Genomic DNA, 24,616 nt, shown 5'->3' with positions numbered 1-24,616 from the left:
TTAGATCAGCTACGTCTACGATACCTCTACGCAAACAGCGCACTTAATTTGGTGAACGCGCATTTGCGGTCGCAGGCCCTATTTTTTTTATATTTTTTTATTTTTTATTATTTATTTATTTAGTTCTATGTATTTACATAGTCTAATATATATTTACAACACAATATTTACATCTATACTTATTCTAACATTATTTATGACTATTATACACTTAGTATCCTAATTTATAATATTAACTGTTTCATATGTACATTTTCATTAATTATATTCACTATTTACACTATTTACTACCTAATATTTTTCACATATATACTTTTTACATTTAATTTTAAATATATTTACATTAATTTCATTTTTTATGCTTTCTGGCATTTCTTCAAATAGTTTTATTCCCTTGTACATAAGGCAGTTCTGGGACATTGCTTTTGATTTTTTTTCCAGTCTTATATTTTTAGATCCTCTTGTTGCATAGTTATGAAAGAACTCATTATTTTTTAGTTTATTTTGAAAATATCTCGGAACTATTCCTTTAATAATTTTGTTTATTTCATTGGCAACATTGAATTTGATTCTTTGATCAATTGTCATGATATCTAGAAGTTGAATCATTTCCTTAACATTTGTTCGTCTCCCATATCTTAATATTATCCTCATCGCTTTGTTTTGCATTATTTGGAGTCTTTTTAGATCTCCTTCATTACTTAAATATAAAATACTGGAGCAATAATCAATGTGGGGAACGATAATACTTTTAAATATCAGCAGAGAGGTTTTAATGTCCTATGGCAAGGAATGCTCTCCCAGCAGAGGTGCGAGGCTGTGAAAGTGAAGTGATGTTTCGGAAAAAACTTAAAACCCACTTGTTCTCTAAACCATTTGAATAAATCCGTAGCACGTGACAACAAAATAAATTATTTTAATTAAATTACAAATTTAAAAGCTTCAAGTAAATTAACTTAACAATAGAATCACCATGTAAAGCGCCCTTGAGGTATTTTATTACGAAAATGGCGCTATATAAGTTATCCATAATAAATAAAAAATCTTGCCTTCATGTAACAAAAATGATCAAGATACGCTGCAATTGGTTTACCAATGCAGTGCCCTATGCATCATTAGGTGCGGAAAGGGAATGCTGATAAAATACTTAAATTTTTACAGCGTGAAGAAACCTTTTTTTATATTTAACTTCCCGTAGCTCTGTACTCTTTAATAAAAAGGATATTAAAAGTTATAATTTTTATGCACCTGCTCATCAGCTTTTTATTATTGCACCAGTTAAACTGAATATCGAGGTGAAAGGATTAACAGCGAAGACAAGGTACCGTATATCACCATAGTACAAAAAATGATCTGATTTTGCAACTCACAATGCAGGCTGGAAGCAGGCATTAGTATATAAGCCCACGAATCTTCGTAAGAGCATCATTAACTCTTTGTGTCTTTAAACTGAAGTACAGTTAAACTTATAAGGTAAGACAATTCACAAACATTCAGTTACTTAAAATTATCACAGCGGCTTGAAATTACAAAGTTCGTTACAAAAAAAACAGAAAAATTGATATTGACAATAATAATCGTGGTTTATTAACAAAAAACTTAAAATCGCTTTATCGTCTACATATATACAAGTACTTAGGTAATAGATTACTCTGGATTATGTCTAGTCTGCTTAACTAGGTACAACCTGTTTTAAGGCAGACATTTTTATGAAAAATAAACAATTACATGACTACCTATTAGTTCATTTATTATACAGTCATACAATATTTGATTAAACAATTCGCTATTTAATAATGTTTTTGAGTAAATTATCTTAATTCTTTTTTTTTTAAATCTAGTAACCATTTTTTTACAAATTTATATAATTGATCTGGGTCACGGTTTTGCAATGTTTGGGTAATTTAACATTTAATATAGGTTTCTTAAATATATTGTTTTTTGCTTTTGCATTTACTTGGTGGAAAAACATAGTGAATTTATTTACAGTAAAACAGTTTGTAATTTTTTAGTACGTACGAGTTTTTAATTACCAGTTTTCACTCTTTGTTCAACAAATTAATTAATATTCCTCTTTAATTACTATGAAAATAAAACTTTGTTATTAGTGTTACAAAATTTTATTGTTTTACAAGAACACTACTTCAGTTTCGGGAGAGTTAAAAAACCCATTTTATATCACCCGTCGATGGGAGGAGTGCTTTCCCGAAACTGTAGTAGTATTATTGTAAAATAATAAAAATTCTTTAATACTAATGACAACGTTTTATTTTCATGATAATTTGTAAAAAAGTGTTACGAAGTGAATGCCCATTGAAATAACAATATTAATTTGGAAATGAATCCAAAATAAAACAAGTTTATTGGATTATAACTCTACTTTATTTTTATAAAATATACAAAGCGTATATTGTGACGCGTTTCGTCTTGTTAGGACATTTTCAAACAAACTTTGAGAGAAAGAGTTTGTTTGAAAATGTTCTAAGAAGACGAAACGCGTCACAATATACCATTTGTATATTTTATAAAAAATAAAGTAGAAATATAATCCAATAAACTTGTTTTATTTTGGAAACATTACCAAATTAAATACGGCAGTCTACCAATTTTCTGCATACACAATAAACAATATTAATATTCCCCTTAATTATTATCGCCAATAGCCAATTATAATCGCGAATTAAATATAATCAAGGGAATGGCTTAAAACAATGGACGTGATTGCGACAAAATATAAAAAATATTGACGCATAAAAATTGAAATAAATTCATGTAAAAATACTGGTATTCTGCAAACAAAAATATAAAATATAAAATCTGAAAATAAATCAGGTATGAAAATTTCATTCACTGGTTAAAATTTTTTAAAAACATGTAAATTTTTACCCCACAATATTTAACTTGCGTTCTGTTCAAACAACGATTAAGGGAAAATACTTGATAACTCCAAAAAGAAAAAAGATCTTTGAGAAAAAGGGGTGTATATGAAATTGCGTGTGGAGATTGTAACAGTAAATATATCGGCCAAACTGCGAGAAATAAAAAAAAGGGGTAACAAACACCGCCGTGGAGTTTTTAGCAATATTTTTTTCTGTATTTGCAAACCACATTGTAGATACGAACCATTATTTTTATTCGCACAAAATTAAATTTTTACATTTTGAATCGGGTTGTGGTCCCGTGGCTAGTGTTGAGGACTCAGGGATCAGAGGTCCGAGGTTCGAACCCCTTTCTACCACAACTTGATTTCCATTTTGTAATAGAGAGTTATTTACAACTCGTTAAAAATGGTCACCAAAATTGATTTTTTTAATTTTATTTTTTATTTATTAATAACAAATAAAAATACAATACAACAACTAAATGCAACTTTTTACATTCATCAAATACATTTATTTACATTAACGTTTCCCATAACGTAAAAGAAATAAACAATTATTTTGTAAATAATGGGGAGTGACGTCTTACAATTGTTTATTTTATTTTAATTAATAATATTTTTAAGCAAATATAAATAAATTACAAAAAAGATATAAGCGATGTTTTCAATCAGTGTTACAAAAAGAAGAATTTTAGATGTAATTTTTCACTTCTTTCTTAAATATATTGTATACTGACTGAACTTTTTATTATCTTTGTTCAATTCATTAAAGAAAAATATTTCTCTGTTAGTATAATGATGTTGTGCAGTAGTTGTTTTTAATTTAGGAATTAAGATATTACCACTTGTTCTAGCGTACTTACGTTTTGAGACCAAAAATACTACTATTTATTTTATCTTTATGTTTTTGAAGCAAACAATTCTTTTTATATAGCAATTTTATATCTAAAACCTTAATTATTTTAAATAATTGAGCAGTGGGAAAAGTAAACGGTTTTTTCAAAATAACTTTTAAAATGAATTTTTGTATTTTTTCAACATTTGGGTGTATTATAAGAACGCAAATATATATTTTTCTTTTTTAAATTTTGTCACAAATAAAGGTAGAAAATAACTTCAGAGACTTTAATAATAATACGTAGTAGATTCCGAAATTCTTTACCCCTGTTGTCAATTTCTCCACAATTGGGAAAACCCCACCCTCTCTACCTAACAATGCCTTACCCCTTCTACCTGACCCTATCAGTACCTAAGTACTAATATCTATATTTAAGTTAAGTTTATAATTACACTTGATGATGGGTGATTCAGAATACTTGAAACTAGTAGTGTTATTGTATTTGACGCGTATGTGGTAAAAAAAATACAAAGTGTTTTATTTGAAATAAATTTTTAAAAATTTAACATCCCCAAATTATGAAAATATTCAAATAAGGAAGTTCAGTGTTTTTATTTTTATTATTTTGTTTGTTAACAGACTATTAAACTAAACGAAAAAATGTTTATTTAAATTATTATCAGCGCTGTGATTTTTTAAAGTTTAGTATTTCTGAAATTACTCTGTGTGTGATTGATCCACTGAATAACCGTAAAGCAGAAATCTTTCACAGCTCTATTATTATTATTAATTGATTCATATGAACTAGTGACGCCGGGCATTCAAAGTAGTTCGTTTTTATCAAAATAATTTATTTTTCGTACATATTATTTATTTAAACGATATGTAGGCTTTAACATGTTTTAAATATATGTATACATTGAAAGACAGACATTTATTTTACACAAAAAGAAAAACAAAAAATAAAGAAGGAAAATAAAAATATGAAAAAAAAACATCTTTATATATTAGTGTAAAATATATGGGTATACTATACGTAGAGTAAATACATATATCGCAGTGGAAAGAACAGAAATGCATTTCTAGATATAAAAAAAGACATGTTTTTGACACAAAAGTAGCGAAAAAAATAGTAAAAATTAATTAAATCGGGTTGTGGTCCTGTGGCTAGTGTCTCGGACTCACGGACCAAAGGTCCGTGGTTTGAATTCCACTCTACCCCAATTCGATTCCATTTTCTAATAGTGAGTTATTTACAACTCGTTGAAAATGGCCCTCAAAATTAAATATTTGGGTAAATCATAAGAACGCAAATATTTCTTTTTCTAAAAAAAAAAAAAAATTAAGAAGAGTAAAAAAAAAAATCTGTGTAAATAATCATCTTTACATATCAGTAATGAATATATTGGTATACATAATAATACATGCATTTATTGCAGTGGAGAGAACAGAAGTGCATTTTTTCGTAAAATTATATTAAGAAAATCTTAAAATTAGAAGACGTAAGATAAAATAATAATTTAGAATACTGATTTAAGCGAATAAATGGTACACAGATAAAATCAACAAAATTATTTAGGTATTTCAATTTGAAGGTAGTAAATTTATACATTGCATTTTAAATTCAAAAATGTCCCATTAAATATATCTTTGTTATGTGTGTATTCATTTGCAAACGCATGAATTCTCCTTATTTGGGAGTGGGCACTGTAGTTTGATGTAGATACATTTACATAGAATAGAAACTTAGAAACTTTGGCGTCCAATTTAATGCTCTAATTTTGATTGCGTGTTAAACATTTTTTGTACCAAATTTCCATTGCGATGAAGTTCCTGATTATTATTTTTTGTTGATTAAAAGAGGTGAGAATGTCTGTACCTTAAAGGATAAACCACTGGAGTCACATTGAACGAAATGTTCAGTAAACAAGATTTTGTGATTGTGCGATTTTCACTACATCATAACTTTAGAGCCAAATGAGATCCAGTCCAGGGCCAAAGCTTTGTCTCAATTTTAAAAGTAAATTTTTAAATATATATTTTTTTAAACGAACCTTAAACATAATTTTATTTATCTTATATTACATCAATTGATTAATTTTACGTCAAGATTCTAAAATAAAGGGCATTTTCAAACGACTATATCCAAGAAATTTTTTACTTTTAATTAGACTACAGATTGAAAATCACAAATTTAGTTCTTCAAATATTTATTCTTTATTGTATTTTGTTTCAGAAAAGGAAAGTACGATACCACCAAAATGAAGGTATGTTTAATCTATAATATTATTATTAAATCGGCGTTCTCTTTCATATTTTTTATTTTATTTATTGGGGATATCAACAGTAATACATGTAACAAAAATACAACAAATAAAATACACAGAGAATAAAACCAAAGACAGATATCCACAGAAATACATTAAATACACGTACAATACAGACTAGTGTGTTTGTGTGAGTGTAAGTGAGTGAGAGGGTGGGTGTTAAATTGGAATAAGGGTGGACATGTGTGTAAATATTGCACAAGTGACAAGTGTCGAAATTTAAAATATTAAGAATTAGAGATAAAATATAATGAAATAAAATAAAATAAGAAAAATTAAAAAAGATGTATTAGAATAAATTAAACGTGACACACATTAATTGCTATTTTCTTGTTCGACTTTTTACGTAGGTTAAAATGCTCCTTATATTTTATATGTTCATTATTATTCAAAAATCATGTACACATTTATTGGATCACGAATCCCATCTCCGTTCCAGAGTTTTGGAATAAATAATTTATTACAAATATATCATATCACAGTGAAAAACTATTGAACAATAACAAATAGCCCATTAATATAATTAACAAGTGTTTTATTTTTGTAATTTCTTCATTATTATAACAATAAAGTTTTACTATGAAATATTATTACAGTTTACATACAGTATAAAGTTTATTGAGGCATTACAAACAGAATGCGTAAATCATTTAAACAAGTTCTGGGATAATCGCATTAAAAGCTTTTTTTGTTTATTCAACGCATTCTTTTGCCTCAAATTTTACTTTATTACATATTTTTTTAAAGCTGTGAAAGAGTTATTTCTATTCTAGGCAAGTCATACAATATGAAATCGACACCTTGCACCTTCATTAAAAAATATTTGAATTATATAAAGGTTGCTGACTTTACGCATTCTGTCAGTATAGCCTCGATATAAAACATTGTAATAAAACTAACTGGTCCAAGAAGAAATCAAAAAAATGGAAAATGGTTTTCAAACGCTGGTTAGTTTGTAAAATAATTCAATCAGATGAATTTCTTCACAGCAATAAAGGTTTCAGCTCTTTAAATTCACTAAAATTAACAGATGGAGAAATCGAAGAAACATGGATGTTCAAACAAAGGTAAAATGGTGAATGTTACACAGTGTGTAATGTAGCCACCAATGACAGGTTATACGCCCTGTAAATGCCTAGAATTGCATATTACCTTCTCTAAAATTTTCTCCGTCCCTTTTGTGATTTGTAAATATGGACATTATGTTTATTCATTAATTTATTCTTTTACAACTCATATATTATACAGATAACCGCCCGCAGATTTTATACTTCTAAACATTAAATATAATTGAATACATTAACTTTTTGTTTGGAACTTGTATGGATGAAGCTTAAATTGTTTTTGAATAATTTTGTAAGCTGGCGTCTTTCTTATACCCGTTGATGCTGAAATCTTTCAGATAGGCTAACGCGGATTTTGCGAAATTTCCCTTCTCACTTGCTCTACGTTTTCAGGAGTAGTAACAGACGTGGAAAGTTCAGGCCGTTTCCGACCGATCCAGTTTATGTAAACTTTTGTCTCTCTCTCTTTAATCCATGCCTCATGTCTGAGAATTGTGATTACACCTGACTCCAGGCATGGCTCGTCTGTGGACAGTCTCCCTCCATCTGGAACGGTCTTGTGCTCTTCTATAGGCATTCGTTAGTGATGATTCTGATAATTCAGTGACTGTGCCGCTCCATCTTGTCGGTTGACGTCCACGCAACTTTGTATTTTGACACTTCCTAGGAGAATAGTTTTCTTCAAACTATCAGAGTCTTCCCTGGAAATATGCCCAAAGAACTGCAGAATTTTTTCTCGCACATTGAAAATTTTTGTACTTATGTTAATATCAATTAGTTTACGTGCCATTCCTTAATAGTTGAATATCAAAATCGAAATAAAACCTACGCCTCGTCATATTAAAATAACTATTTTTCGTGAAGTACTCCTCAACCGCAAAAGCGCGGGGCGCTCCCGTCCACTAACCCATGGCTACTAAAAAAAACACCCTATATTATTTGACATCAGTACGTAGCTTTAGAACATTTTTTTTTGTATCCATTAAAGCTGCTAGGAATGTAAAGGCACTGCATTGGTACACCAATCCCATGGTATCTTGATTTTTTTTTGTTATACTCGTAAGAATGTAAGATGAAGATTTTACGCATAAGATGCTAGTCCAGGGACTATAAAATATTCACGTTTATGTGTCAAATATTTTTGAATACACATTTTATGTCAACTATGTCACTGGTCAAACCCATAACCCCTTACATAGGAGGCAAATGCGCTGACCACTACATCACGAGGCCGACTTTCTATTGTATTCATATGTGGTATCATTCAGTAGTCAGCGCGTTTGTCTAGCATGCAAGAGGTCTCGTGTTCAATTCCTGACATGGTTGACATGAAATATTTATTTAAAAATGTGTTTTTACACTATAATATTTTAAAGTCCCTAGACTGTTGCCTTAGACCAATCGTCTTACCTTTATGTAACAAAAATGATCAAGATACACTGCGATTTGTGTACCAATTCAGTGCCCTATGCACCATTAGGTGCAGAAAGGGAATGATGATGATATTGATAAAGTTTTCAATTTGAAAATTTGATTTTACATTATTGAGAATTGAAGATGACTTTGGTAACTTCGGGGGACCACTGGTTAAACCTAAAGATGTAAAAGAGCGTGCTGTCTGCCCAACAGCCCGATACTTTACGGATCTGGGCTTGGAGGGTGAGATTCAGCAGAGTGTAAACTCTCGCCTTCCACACAGTAGCCAGGCTCTTTATAGACCTGGACTAGTAGGGCGAGAAATGTTCACAAAGATTTGTCACAATAGATAGTCATTGGTTGCAGTGACGTCAGGAGTTTGCATAGTACTGACCCCCCCCTCTGAATTTAAGAACAAATCACTTGTAACGCACTTCTATTATTTTCCGGCGATACGCGTTTAAACAACGGTTGAATTGTCGTATTGTTCCATCGTCTTGTCCTGCGTGGTCAAGGCTGTTAACAGGTATGGGAAAAGGCAATATTTTCTTGTCTTTTTTATTTTCCTCGTAAGAATCCTGCTTTTACATGGCATGTACGGGGAGATGGACGTGGTCTTTTTAACCCTCCATCAGACACAGGATGTGTAGTAAGTTCTTGGTGTTTGACCATCATACTGCACAAATGGTTTCGGGACATGGGGAGTTTAGAGACAAGCTTCATAAACTTGGACTTGCCCCTGTCTCGAGCTGTGCTTGCGGAGATAACCATCAATCGGCCGAACACATCCTGTGGCAGATGAGATTCTGAATGGTCTGACAGGGGTCATGCAACCTGCGTGGAATATGGATCTGATGGCCAACAGTACGAATTTTGCACCCTTCCGTCAGTTTGTCCGGACTTGTGTATCGCGTTGGGAGCTCTTCAGATGCGCGGACGCCTAGGTGGGTAAAATATGGTGGGACAAGCAACTGTTCCTGTAGGATGCTCATTCATTTGGGGCTGTGCTTTCTTACTAGCGGAACGCACACGTTCTTTTGTTTTGTCCTCCCCTTATGGGGGTGGTATTCGGATCCTCTGCCTCTGACCACCCAGGGAGTCCTTCTTTATCCAAAGTCGTTCTCTAATTTTAAATATCCGTGTGTTTACTTATGTTTTTTGTGTAAGTTATGTTTGTTATGTTTCTATAGTTTTAAGAAATTGTTTTTGTATATTTGGATACGTTTATTTATGTAAATTGTTTGTGAACATATTTTTTGAATAAAAAAAACAGAGGCATTGAGGGGATCCCGAGAGGTGGGGACGACGTGCTGGCCTCTGTCCATACTTCCTCCTCCCCCCTCCTTAATCTGCAAAGAGTTTGTATTCCTTGGGAATATTTATAATAACTCTCTAACCAGGACTCTATAACAGCTGCGGGTGGATGGTAGGCTTAAGGATGTCCCCTCAATGCTTTACACAGGCACCTTGAAGATACTGCCTAATGAAGGAAAAAAAGAGATAAATATTTATTTCCGTTCCGTTTTTATTTTCAGATCTCTTTTGCTCTTATCGCCACAATGGTAGTGGTTTGCAGTGCCGAACCTCCGGTGAACAGATATTTGCCTCCTGGGCAGAGCTTTAGTGCCCCGTCTAGCAGTTACGGGGCCCCTAGCGCTCCATCTAGCAGTTACGGGGCTCCTAGCGCCCCGTCTAGCCAATATAGCGCCCCGTCAAGCAGGTGAGTCGCTTTTATTTCTGTTTCATACCGTATCTTAAAAATAACAGTGACTCAACTCAAATAATATTGATTTCAGGAAATCAAGTTGTTTATTGAAAAAATATAATTAATCTCCCCAATGAACTAAAAACCATTAAAACTAATATATCAGTAAATTAATTTTAAGATTTTTTTTTCAACCTGAGTAAAAACAGCTTTCTATTTTAAATTGTGCCTGCTACTGTATTAATATTTTCCGTTTTTCTTTTTATTTCGCTTTTTTTTCTCATGTATATTTCGAAATTATATGATTTCAAATTACCAAATAAATAAAAAAGTGTAAGTCACTCTCCAAACACAAGAGCTTGTCTTCTTTTTTTGGAATGGAACAGCTTTAAAAATAAAACATCTAACCATTATGTAATTATATTAATCAAAACAAATATATTTTTTAATGTTTTTGAGTAGTCGTATAAATATATTGTTAATACCATTGATGCGGGCATACCCAAGGAACATTTTCTCATTTAAATCGTAAAATTAACAAAAATGCAGTGAATTTTAACTATTATGTTTGATCAAATCATTTTTTAAGTACGTTACACATAAAAACCATTTTTCAGTATTTGGCTAACTATTGAAATTTTATAATAAAAGTACTCGCTAATTGTCCTTATGGACAATACAAGCAGGTTGTACACACCTATCCCTTTATTAATCCTTAAATTTGAGTAAAAAATCATAGCATAACATGGCCGTTTTTATTAAAAAAGTTTTTAAAGGATTAGGCCGTTAATTGTGCGGATAGAAAATATATTCAGGGATACTTCTGCTCGATAACATCAAGTTTCTGGCACGAATTTGTAATATTGGATCTCAATCGGGTTGTAGTCCAGTGGCTAGTGTGGTCGACTCAGGGATCAGAGGTCCGAGGTTCGAACTCCACTCTTCCTCAACTTATATTCCATTTTCTAATAGTGAGTTATTTTACAACTCTTGCAACAGAAATTAAGAACATTTAAGAGAAGGATATATAGAAGTCTAGGCATCAACAGGGCTTATGCCATGTCATTGGCTGGTTTAAATGGCCACTTTACACACAGTGTAACATTTACCATTCTGACCATATTTAAACATCTATATTTCTTCAATTCTTTAGTTTGATGATGTTTGTAAAGTTAAAGAGCTGAAACGTTTATTTATGCGGGTGAGATTCATATCATTGAATTATTTCACTTAAAACCAGGAAACGATTGATTTTTTTCCAATTTCTATACTTGTTCATGGACCAGGTGGATTTATCAACAATATTTATAACAATAGTTTGTGCGAATTTCGTTGAAATATGTTTTTTTTTTTTTTTTATATATCCATGTATTAATTATAAAAACACTGATTTTCAATTTAAAAAAAAAACCATAATAACATTCTATTGGTTTAGATTTATCGTACTTTTAAAGTTTAAAGCTCATCCCAAATTAACAATAATTTAAATAAAACCACAACTTGAATATTATAAAATATTGTTTTTGTGATCATAATATACGTAAATTTTCTATTTCCTTTTTGAATACAAATTAATTGATGTCAGTTGTAAAGAAATCCAATTTTTCGAAAATTTTTAGTCTGCTAGAAACCTAATAATATTTTCTACCAGAAAACGACAATTCTCAACCTGTGTCACTATTATCGCTTAGGTGCGATAAATTAAATAAATATTTACTAAATACCTTTTAAATCTTTTGATAGTGCCCCATCCAGCAACTATGGTGCCCCATCAAGCCAGTTCAGTGCTCCGTCAAGCAAATATGGTGCCCCATCAAGCCAATATAGTGCTCCATCAAGCAGCTACGGCGCCCCGTCAAGTCAGTTCAGTGCTCCGTCAAGCAAATATAGTGCCCCATCTAGCCAATTTAGTGCTCCATCAAGCAGCTATGGCGCCCCGTCAAGCCAGTTCAGTGCTCCATCAAGCAAATATGGTGCCCCATCAAGCAAATACGGTGCTCCCAATGGAGGTGGACAAACACAAGCCGTTTTCAGGTATAATTGATATTTTTTTTATTTAATAACATGAAATTATCTACTTTGCCAGAGAACCTGGAATATATGAAGCAAATTTAGAAATCTTAAAAGAAAAGATTAGAAAGCCGGAATTAAATTGTTTAATAATTACTATTTATTCAAATTATTTACATTTACATTACATTTACATTACTTTTTTTTTTGCACCACAACAGGCCAGGAGGTCTAATTACAGTGGTGAATTACATGACAGAGCACCCAGGCTTGAGAAAAATCACATTTTTAATTTTTGTGTTCTCACCGGGAATCGAACCCGGAACCTTCCGTGCGTGAGTCAAGCGTCTTGATCACTACACCACGGAGGCCGCCGATTTAGAGAACAAGTGGGTTTTAAGTTTTTTCCGAAACATCACTTCACTCTCGCAGTTTCGCAGTTTCGCACCTCTGCTGGGAGAGCATTCCATGCCGTAGGGCCTGCGACCGCAAATGCGCGTTCGCCGAATTTAGTGCACTGTTTGCGTAGAGGTATGATAACTTTTCCTTTCGACGTAGATGTAGCTGATCTAAGCGTAAGACGTCGGTCAGCAAGTTCATCTGGAATGCAAAGTTCCCTTAGATATTCTGGAGCAGAGTTGCGCAGTGACTTATACATAAGCCAACAGAGTTTGAATTTCACCCTCTGTGGAAAACGTAGCCAGTGTAATTTCCGAAGTAGTGAAGTGATATGACTGAACTTAGGGATTCCAAAAATAAGTTGCTGTGGCATTCAATACAGACAAGATATTATTAGCATATTCTAGGTATTGTAAAGTGTTTTAAATAGTTGTCTTGTCGGCCTAGACGGCACACGGAATGTGGAAGTCTTTCAAGGAGATCAGGGAAACCAATTTAATATTTTATTAGTTGTTAAAAAAAAATTGGTCAAACATTACTCTTCGGTTTTGAAGAGAGTTGATTCAATGGTTCTGCATACTATCAGTATGGTGAAAGTAGTTAAGGATTAACCTTCAATCGACCTGTTTAAATAATTTTTGTTGGACCCTTTCTAGTCTTTTAATATAAACATTATAGTAAGGTGCCCAAATAGGAGTAAAATATTCTAGCTGGGGACGAACAATTGTTTTATAAAGTTTTTCATATGTTTCTGCGTGTTTATGTATACCCGGGCCTCAGTGGATAAACCACGACGGTCCACTTTTTGCCGTTTTGAAGTTTAAAATGCATAAATCCCAACAATAAGGTATTTTATTCATGAATAAAACAGATATAAGTCTTCTTGCGTCATATTAATGCTTTTTTAGGTTGAAATAAAAATCTGATGTCCACTTTGTGTAAACAAGTATTAATTGAAACTCATAATATAAAAAATCAAACACTGATTTGAGTCTACTGAACATATTATTTTATTTTTACAAATATAAAAACAAACATTTCGTGACAATTGTTTCGCCTTGTTAGGGCATTTTCTAACTGATGTGAAGATTAGATGGATTGAATGTCCTTATATAGTTATGTAATTCAAGGTGCTTAAGTAACAAATAAAAATAATCTTATGAACTAAGGCGAAACAATTGTCAGGAAATTTTAGTTTTTATATTTGTAAAAATAAAACAAAGTGTTCAGTATACTCAAATCAGTGTTTGATTTCTAATTATAAGTTTAAATATGGAGTTCTACAAAATAAACACCAAATCAATCAATAAATATTCAACAATATTTTGAGTTTGTCCAAATTTTTGTAGACAAGGACTGGATTCAACTCCCTGGGGAGCTGTTTATTTTAACATATTACAACAAAGATGAAGAACATTTAAGAGAAGGTAATAAAGAAGTCTAGGCATCTACAGGGCTTATGACCTGTCAATGGCTGGTTTAAGTGGCCACTTTACACACTGTGTAACATTCACCATTCTGCCTATATTTGAACATCTATATTCCTTCAATTCTTCCATCTGTTGATGTTTGTGAAGTTAAATGTTACATTGTGAGTGTTACACAGTGTGTAAAGTGGCCAAAAACCAGCCATTGACTGGTCATAAGCCCTGTAGATGCCTAGACTTATATATTACCTCCTCTTAAATGTTCTTCAGCTCAGTTGTAATATGTGAATATAAACAGCTCCCCAGGGAGTTAAATCCAGTCCTTGTCGACAAAAATTTGAACAAACTCAAAATATTGTTTGCTATTAGTGTTACGCAATTTTTATTATTTTACAAGAACACTACTACAGTTTCGGGAGAGCACTCCTCCCTAACATCAACAAATGGTAAAATTGAAGGTATACAGATCTTTAAATATGGGCAGAATGGTGTATGTTACACAGTGTGTGAAGTGGCCACTTAAACCAGCCAATGACAGGTCATAAGCCCTGTAGATGCCTAGACTTCTATATTGCCTTCTTTAAAATGTTCTTCATCTCTGTTGTAATATGTTAATGTTAACAGCTCCCCAGGGAGTTAAATCCAGTCCTTGTCTACAAAAATTTGGACAAACTCAAAATATTGTTGATAACAATTTAAGGTAAAAATTGTTTCCTGAATATGAAATTTTGGTAGCAAATTTTAAATTTTATATGAATTTATTATGTTTTTTTATGATTATTTTAGTTTATTTTGCTTATTATGTTTACAATGATAATAAGGTTATTTAGATTAATTACGTTTTTATAATCTTATTATGTTAACTATGTTGAACAATTAATTTAAGGCATGTTTCTTTATCATCGCATCGTTCCCTTTCCGATATAATTCGATAGTTAAAAAACATTATTTAGATAGATCTTGATAAATAAATATTTGTATATAGCCACTTACCGACTTTTCTTTGTCTACCGGCTTCGAGACGTACCCGTCTCTTCGTCAGGACACCAAAGAAACCTACAATAATAATTTAAAAAATAAATATCATCATTCCCTTTCCGCACCGAATGGTGCATAGGGCACTGCATTGGTACACCAATCGCAGCGTATATTGACATTTTTTTTGTTACATGAAGGTAAGATAATCAGTCTTACGCTTCAGGTACCAGTCCAGGGATTATGAAATATTCTATTGTGAAAACACCCTTTAAAATAAATATTTCACAACAACCATGTCGGGAATCGAACCCGAGACCTCTTGCATGGCAGGCTTACGCGCTGACCGCAAATACCGATTGTAAAATGTTTTCCTCGGCACGGGATACGCCACATTATTCTGTATATATCATCGGAAACATTCTACGATCCCTCGTATATGTGAAATATTTAACAAAAAAAAAAATACACTTGATATATTTAAGACTCCATACAATATGTACAGAAGAGAATTAATGGGCATGATTCATGCTCTTCATTCATAATTCATTTAATCATTAAATCAAATGCAATTTTCCACTCTTACTTTCCTTCAATCATCCTTTACCACCCCTTATCAATTTCCTTCTTTTCCTTTCCACTATCTCCTTGTTTTGTCCATATTTATCTTATTCTAACATATAGTATATTTATTATTTATATAGTTTAAACTTCAAGCCGTCGTCGCTTTATTACAGTATTATTAAGTAAATACATAAAATAGGATGGCAGGCCCGACTATGTATACATTTTATATAGTTTAAAAAAAATATATTTATTTAACCTGTACATCTGTTTGTATTCGAAATAAATAAAATAAAACAAAATTAATACAAAATTGTCAAAGTATCAATAAATAAAATATACATGCAAAAAACATTATTTGTCACAGATACGCTTTATCAATATGTACTATTATTATCAATATAATATTATTTTTACATAAAAAGTTCTTTGTGTAATGAAATTATTTCATTTGGTTTAAAAGTTGTGATGTTTTGAAAACCGCACAATAACAAAATCTTATTTCCTGAGCATTTCGTCCAATGTAACTGCCATGGCTTATCCTTTAATGCAGCTATGATTTCGATAGCATTTCTTACAATTTTTGACAAAATCTTTGTATTATTTTAGCCGATCGTCGTCCAACTTTGGCGCCTCTAAGCCTTCCCAGAGCTACGGAGCTCCATCCAGCCAATATCTTCCTTCCAACCAAGGGTACTCCGGCGGAAGTGGTTATGGAGGGGATGACCAGTACAATGTAAGCATATTGTAACTCTCGTGTGGCTGTAATGTCACTCTAGTCGACATAGGACACAAGACTTGATATATCTGTCTTATTTTTTTAAACTTTTAATTCGTATTTTTTTTAATCTTCAATAGGACAATTTCACACCCGATTTAAAGAGTAAAATTTGTATAACTATGCTAAATGTTAAAACGAAAATATTTATCCTTGCTACGCGAAGAATGAATGTCCGCTAATTCAGCAATACAGATACCTTATACAAGAGGGAGCACGAAGATAGAAGTCATAATAAGGAACACAGAGACGCTGTTCTGCAGTGGGTGTTGTCTCAGACAGATTCAGTCTTCAGTCGGTTGATGACAGTGATGGGGGGCGCACGCGCGTAACATGAGCGACGTTTTTGTGATTTTTCATTTATTTTGCTATAACTGGGCTAAAATATATTTTTAATCACATAATTGATAAAAAAAGAAATTTAAACAGAACGAATCCATGGGTTTTTTTTTTCATATATCTGAACTTAAAATTATTCCGTCTTTTACTAATGGTAACACGATGTTACATCATCGCGCGCAAAGGAATTATTTACCAGTCTTTTAATAGTTAGTGGTATAAAATGTTTTTTTTTTTTATTTAATTCAAAAGGAGTTTTTTGAACATTTCAAATATTTTTTTACTTTTATACTTTAGAAATAATTAAACGTTATTTTTTTTATAAGCAATGGGTCTCAAATTGATAATTTACTGACAATTTTTTTTTATTTTTTATGAATATTTGTATGTAACCACTTACCGACTTTCCTATGTCTACCGGTTTCGAGACGTTCCCGTCTCTTCGTCAGGTCACTAATCAAACCGACATGCAAAACTGACTTTACACCTTCACAAAAATATAAAACCAACACGACATGCATTCTATTAAGCAACTGACTTTGTAATGTTTTTGGATTTTAATCATAAAAATAGAATCTACTTACTTTGCAAATACTTATTAAAATATATTTGACAACATAAACATTCTAACAGTAATAATCTAATAGAGTCGCCCGTACGGAGAGAAACTATTTTATGATTTTTGACCACAAAGTTACCTACAGATGATAGCAATTTAACGGGCAGTAGGTACTTGGGTTGAAAATTGCAAGTACAAACCGAAACCATCCATTACATGTTTGTTGTTAAACTATAAACTATACTAAAATTAAACCAAAAATTTGGAACGTTTTTGTTCTATGCAATATAGCTTAAGGGCTTCTCTAGAGAATTATTACTCGGAGTAAATATTTGTATAGTATAATAACCATTTAAAAGATTGAAAATATTTTCATGAAATGAGTGCACGTTGATGTTAGCTTCTAATTGTATACACCCATAAGCACGCTGGATTTATATTTTTATGCAACGTATATGGTGAAGGTGTATAGTAGGATTTTAATATTAGTATAATTAGTGTCCTGATGAAACTGGTAAGTGACAGAAAACTGTTACATACAAATCAATAGTCATAGATAGCAGAAGGGACCATCAGTTCTTTTTTCAGTTTTCAAAAGTTTTAATGAATATTTAAGTAAATACACTTAGAAAAAAAAAACAGCATCATTTAGAATGATAATTTATCATTAAAAAAATAACAATAAAATATTCAATTATTTGATTAAAATCCTAGAATTGAGTCTTATTTTAGCTCCCCTGAACATTTTTGGAAATTACAGATGGTTCCTTTTGCCGTCTGACTACTGAAATATTTGGTAACATTTATCCAAGTTATTGACCACAAAGTAAATGCTTTAAACTGGCTATAGCTTGTGACGTCACTGGCGTAGTATTATCAAAATATTTAAAAAAAACCTTGGCGCTTATAATAAAAAAATATGATACATAAATTTATTTCAAAAAAATGTTTTGGCTTAGTTTGATAGTATATAAATCAATAATAATGATAAAAAAACATTGAAATTATTTGTTGATGGAAAATGTGTTGTCTATTTTTAATCGAGCAAACATTTCAATTTTAGATTTTTTTCTTTTAAAATAAATAAATAACGAATGCATAGGATCTGGGACCAAATTAAAAGACGAATGAAAAGATTTTTTTTTACTGTTTTTTTTAATGTGACACCTAATACCATCACCAGTGTTTTCGACTCGATGGCTACTCTCAGGTGAAAATCTCGAAAAAGAAAATCAAGTGGAGTCCGCAACGTTGTGTAGTGGTTAACGCGTTCATTTACCGTGCTTAAGATCCTAGGTTCAATTCCTGACCCTGGACTTGTCAAATCAATTTTTAAGGCGGTCCTTCACTACAATTTTGTCTAAATAACATAACGATAGTGTGATTTGATGTTATTCAATTTATAAAGATACTGTAACAGACGTAAACTTTTATAACTGAATTTGATACAAATCATTGCAGTTTTGAAAACCAAAAAAATCAGAAACCGTGTTCACAAAATTAAGTGCACTAAGCGGTCTATGGAAAGAAAAATGTGGCGCGTCGTCTTTATCATAATTTATATTTTTCGATGCAATTAGTTTTCATTAACTCTGATTTTATTTCGACAGGAGCCAGCCAACTACAACTTCGAATACATGGTGAAGGATGAACAGTCAGGAAACGATTTCGGACACAAGGAGTCTCGTCAAGGAGATAAAGCCGAAGGAGAATACTATGTGCTTCTTCCTGATGGTAGAAAACAGGTAAAGAAGATGATTTAACATAATAAAATGATGAACGCGTAATTTCTTTAGCATTCAAATATTCGACTAACAAGTTTAGAGCGATTTTCTTATCAATGTTGAAAAATCAAAAACGGTTGTTTTTAAAGGGAAGAAAATATGACTTTACGACTAGAAATAATGTTTGAAATAGACGTTAACAAGACAGCTGATAAATTGGCTAGGCTGGGAGATGAAACAGCCCTAATATGTCCTGAGCCCTACTGTGAGTTATCCAAATGTGCTACTTCTAACGAGCTTAGGCCATGGGCCAGGAAACAGATAAAATTCTGTTAGTACCTGGCCATGTGAAGGAATTGATAAAAGGGTACTCGTAAAGTTTTGCTTTCGACCTAATAAAGCTCAGTCAAAATCAAGTGAGGGTTATCACTAGAGCTTTTACAGGGCACTGCAGATTAAACAAACGCCTTGCTAGAATGAGCCTTTTCGAAACGCCTAGATGTAGGTTCTGCAGTGCAGATGAGGAAACGGCTATGGATACGTATTCTATGTGAATATGATGCTTTACATCACAAAAAAGCCGCATCCTCGGGGGACCACCGGTTAAACCTGAGGATGTCAAAGAGCTCGTCCTGTACTTAATAACTCGATACTTTTTGGACCTGGGTTTGAGGGAGGAGATTTAGCAAAATGAGAACTCTCGTCTTCCACACAGTAGCCAGGCTCTTAAAATACTTGGGCTTGGAGGGCGAGAACTGTTCACGGGAGGGTTCCCGTGACGGGTGTCACAAAAGATCGTCATAGGCCGCAGTGACGTCAGGAGCTTGTAGCACGGATCTCAACCTTGAGGAAAAACAACTAGAATAAGGGACGGAAATAGTGAGAATATTGTTGAAAAGAGGATGAATGCCGAAAAGAAGGTGAACTGAGTTTGAAAGGAAAATTATCTGTTCTTCGAAATTCGCTGCTTATAATTGCGTAAACTTTTGAAAAAAGAATGAGGAATTCCACTGTTTTCTAATTTTTTTTTTCAATTAGCGTACTATTTGACTAAGCAAAAATATATTTACATTTTTTTTTGTGCGTTATTTACAAAGATATAATTTCTTTAAGTTCCATTTATCAAATAAGGCGCCAAATGGCTGTAATCAGTGTGTCACTTTTCAGTAGTGACTTCATAAAACGGTTGGCGTTCTTACTTTCACTGACCGCGGTAAGTTGTATTTCTCCAGCCTCCTTCTCTGACAAGAATCTTTGGAATATCGCTTTGATTACTTCATTTAGTTGATTGTAATTTCCTCATTTCTATGGTATGGTAGTTTTTACGAACGTTACAATTTATAAATACCTAGAAAGTTGACATAATCTCTGGTTGAAATGTCAACGAAGTATTATTACAAGGTGCGGGGCCTTTAAAGCGGAAACCGGAAATACTACACGTAGATATAAGGAGTGACGTCATTATTTCTGATTTTAAAATGAATACTATTTTTTACATGTTTTATTTATTTTTGGGTGCGTTTTTGAGATATTTCATCCTACTCCAAAATTTTTAAATATTTACGTGTACACGAAAACATTTTTTAAATTCAATTCCGGGTTGGGCTGGAAATCCTCATAGTGAGATTTTTGATAATGGTTCACCAACTCAATGGAGAATGCTTAGTTTGCGGTGTCAAGAGTATAAATAAAATCTGTTTTTGCAAGATTTAGGGATGGTTTTGAATTTTGCTATTATTTAAGTAGGTAGGTTTTTGTGTACAGTTTATTTTGGCATTAATAAAAAAAAAACCGTTTTCAATGGAGATATCTTAGTTTGCTTCAAATACTTTCATATGAAAGCAAAGTATGGAATTGGAAAAATATATACATGAAAGTAAGCTGAATGCTGTCGATGTGTTTAAAACATACAATAGGCATTATCTATTTATTTATTTTAGACATTGTCCATGTTTACAATTTATAGGGTATATTACAATAAAAGAATTGTCAAAAACATTTGAAAAAAATATAAGAAGTATTGACAAATATAAGGGACATCAAGACAAGATCTGGACTATTTATTTAGTGCTCGTTCAAATCGTTGTAAACTTAAACCAAAAAAGTCCAGATCTTGTCTTGAGTTAACAATACGACCAAGAAGAGTCATTGGAGAATTAAGGCCATAGTTTGTTCTATGCTGATTGAAGAACAGTTCTTAATTTTTTCTCAACCTAAGAGTCGGAATATTGAATTTCACTTGTCCCAGTTATGATGGAACATCGATTATACCATTTAGTATGCCGAACATATAATACATGGAATCAATATAAGTTATGTCTATATTATTCTATTATCGACAACATCAAGAATTGGTTTGGATACGTAGACCGAATGTCCAGCAAAGAAACGACTTAAATTATTAATGATGCTAATGTTCGTGGATGATGAAAACGAGGAAGGCCGAGAAAGATAAAGCATGACCAAATTCAACAAATACCTGAAGATGGACAGGTGAAAAGTTAGTATTGCCGGCGTGTGAGCAAGATAAGATGTTTGAATGTAGAGGGATGGAGGGAGGTTTGCAAAGACATAGTAAAGTGGTGTTTTATCCCATTTGCTCACCACTAAGGGAAAACAAAATGGCATTTGTTTCCACGTTCATATTTCCTTTGAAATTGTTACTTGGCAATAAACCCGGAAAGTAAAGTGTACAAAATAAATAGTTAAATCAATACATCTGAAGAATAATGCATTAGTCGCGCTTTTGCAATTTACTTAAATCTTTCAATGTTCTGAACCATTCTCAACAAGTTGCAAAAAACTCACTATGAGCGAGTGGAAATCAAGAACGTGAGTTCCTACCTTTCTTCTGTTATCTGTTTTTTGTGATGTAAAATAGGTAAAACCTTCATCGACGTGGGTGAAATTCACCTATAGTAGCTTGAATCACTTAAAAATACGTGCATTCAGAAGATTTCAAAGCAAGATAAACTACTTTCCTTATAGGGAAGACAGAAGAACGCATTATAAAGGATTAAAATGCTTTCTAACTGACATAATTACTTACATTTAAAATGAATTTGTAGGCTAACTACGTGTTATATAATACATTTACTCACATTAAAACAGAACAATATTTCATACTTTTACAAAGGCTATGGAACTATTAGAATAATTGTATTATTCATAAAAACAGTCAGAAATCAGCGTGTAATATAATAAAATTAATGGAACAATAATGTTTTTTTAATTAAAATATTAAATTCAATTTGTTTTCATTTATTTAATCCAATATATAAAACAAATCTATCTTTGTCGTATTATTAACTCAAGACATTAAAATTCTGGACTATTTATTTAGTGCTCGTTTAAATCGTTGTAAACTTAAACCAAAAAAGTCTAAATCTTGTTTTGATGTCCCTTATGTTTGTCAATGCTTCTTTTCATTTTTTTGATGTTTTAAACTATTATTTTATTGTAATATTTAAGCCCAATAAATTGTATACATGGACGATGTCCGTTAATAAATAAATACATGTATAGTTGACAATAAATATGTCTGTACAATAGGTACATTCAATAACTTTTTATTTATGGATATAGCCACTCCACTGGCCCACAGGCACGTTCTGGAGTGTCAGTATATTATTTATTTTATACGTAATAGTACATCAATCTTCAAATCATATCAATATATTATAGGTGTAAAAATTAAAAATATTTAAAAAAATATTTTTTAACATACCTACATGAATAATATGAGAAAGGATTCAGCTTCCTGTCTAGTCTTTTTAGCCATCCATTTGTGAAATAGAGTTTTAAAAACATTGTTTTTTATTTTGCTTAACGATATATAAAAAGTTGTTTGGCTTAGGGGCCAGAAAGTGTCTTTGTTCGAAATTTGTTTTTTTTTCTTTGGTGGTAGAAGTATTGTTTTTTGTCTTCGCCTAGTGTCGTAAATTTTTTGTCCGTCAATATGTCTGTCAGGTTATTGATGAAAGTGTCCTTAAGTTGTCTTTATAAATATTTGCCTTATGTCTAGTACTAGAAACTCGGTAAAAAGTCTGTCTGTTGAGTATTGGTAAAGTTTTTTGTTTTAACAATTAAAGTTAAAATAACGGTATCTCTCGCAACTATTGTTAAGCATCTTCTTTTTTCAGAAGATGTAGCGCCATGAAAGAGTCGATGTCACTCGTCAATAACTCTGTATATATTTTTAAAAATTTCAGCATTCTAAGGGTTAACAACATTATTTATTCCATAGATCGTCACCTACGAAGCTGATGAGCAAGGATACAGGCCCAAGATCCGGTATGAAGATACCGGAGCCGGAAACGGATACGGACGAGGACCTGCCAATGGTGGATACTCTTCCGGTGCTCAAGGCCCTTATTAACCCCAAACTTGCCATATGACCCAATGATTGACCGCTCGCCCAGTTTTTGACATGGATGAAAAAGTGTTTTTGAAATTATGTTTGTGATACTTATTTAATACGATTTATTTATACTTCCAATATGATTATTTTTAATTTTACGTTTATTTATTTTTAAATAACAATTATATTTTCACAATTCATAATTGTTTGTAAAACGTCAATAACAAACCTTTGAATTTGCTTGAATACGACTCTATTCTTGCCTTAATCAGTGTAACCTGTTTTAAGGCAGGCATTTTTAACGTGTAAAACAATTATATTAATTTCCGTATCTTGTTTGATACGGAAAATAATATTAACTCACAGTTTTTGCCATGTTATTGCAAAGAAGTACTTAATTTTTTTTTTTTACATTTTTTGACAATTTTTTTTAATCTGTCGAATTTTAGTTTCTACTTTTGATTTTGTTTTTGTGAATTATAATTTTTTAGCCATTGAAATATTTTATGAGGATAGTAATTTTATTTTATTTCAATAAGCGACTAAAGCTTTAAAATTGTAAAAAAAATTGTGATCTTCAATGAATTTTGAAGGGGAATCGAAGAACTTTTGTGCAATATTAGTGAGGATTTTGATGATTATATTTATTTATAACTTATTTATTTAACATGTACGAGTATAAGTGCCAGTTTCATTGAAAATGTTTACAATGATTTTCAATGTCAAATTAATTTATCTTTAACCTTTTAATGTACAAAATGTAATATTTATAACATAATAAAAATGGTAAAAGGTTACCAATAAAATGGTTATTGTTTTATTGATTAGTTGCTTTTATTTATTTATTAATTTACGGTTCAATGAACCTTTTATAAAATTACAAAAACAGCAGTTCACAAAATAAAATAAAAAAGTATACATTAGTTCAAAGTATCTATAAAAATGAAATCCCATAATCGTCTTCCTCCGTTGTGTAGATGGTGATGCTTAGGGCATCAACCTTTTTGAGTATTTTTTTCACGTCCACATTGCCCGGCATTTTTTTCATTTATTTTATTTTATTCATTCATTTTTTAGTTACATTGAGAACATTACAGAGTATCCAATTAATTCTCAACACAATACAAAATATACATATCAGATTTATCAAATAGAAAAGAGAAAAAAAAGTGATGTAAAATGGACATACATATTACAAATTATTATGAAAATAAAACTTTGTTATTAGTGTTACACAATTTTATTCTTTT

The 24,616-nt window shown here is 31.7% G+C and overlaps 1 protein-coding gene across 1 annotated transcript; it reads left to right on the top strand.

The window, feature by feature from the left end:
- The first annotated feature begins 1,442 nt into the window (after positions 1 to 1,442).
- Positions 1,443 to 23,689, top strand: LOC148271801 (uncharacterized). Its single transcript, XM_088240917.1, has 7 exons — positions 1,443 to 1,473; positions 5,956 to 5,986; positions 10,062 to 10,246; positions 11,975 to 12,265; positions 16,216 to 16,342; positions 18,893 to 19,027; positions 23,253 to 23,689. The coding sequence occupies exons 2-7, from the start codon at positions 5,981 to 5,983 to the stop codon at positions 23,382 to 23,384; spliced, it is 876 nt and encodes a 291-aa protein (XP_088097043.1). The 5' UTR covers positions 1,443 to 1,473; positions 5,956 to 5,980; the 3' UTR covers positions 23,385 to 23,689.
- The last annotated feature ends 927 nt before the right edge of the window (positions 23,690 to 24,616 follow it).

This window comes from Micrasema longulum, unplaced genomic scaffold (genome assembly GCF_059751315.1).
Source record: "Micrasema longulum isolate JH-2025_06_02 unplaced genomic scaffold, ASM5975131v1 h1tg002640l, whole genome shotgun sequence".
NCBI lineage: Eukaryota > Metazoa > Arthropoda > Insecta > Trichoptera > Brachycentridae > Micrasema > Micrasema longulum.
The sequence above is the reverse complement of the archived record's forward strand: the minus strand, read 5'-3'. Positions and strand labels throughout refer to the sequence as shown.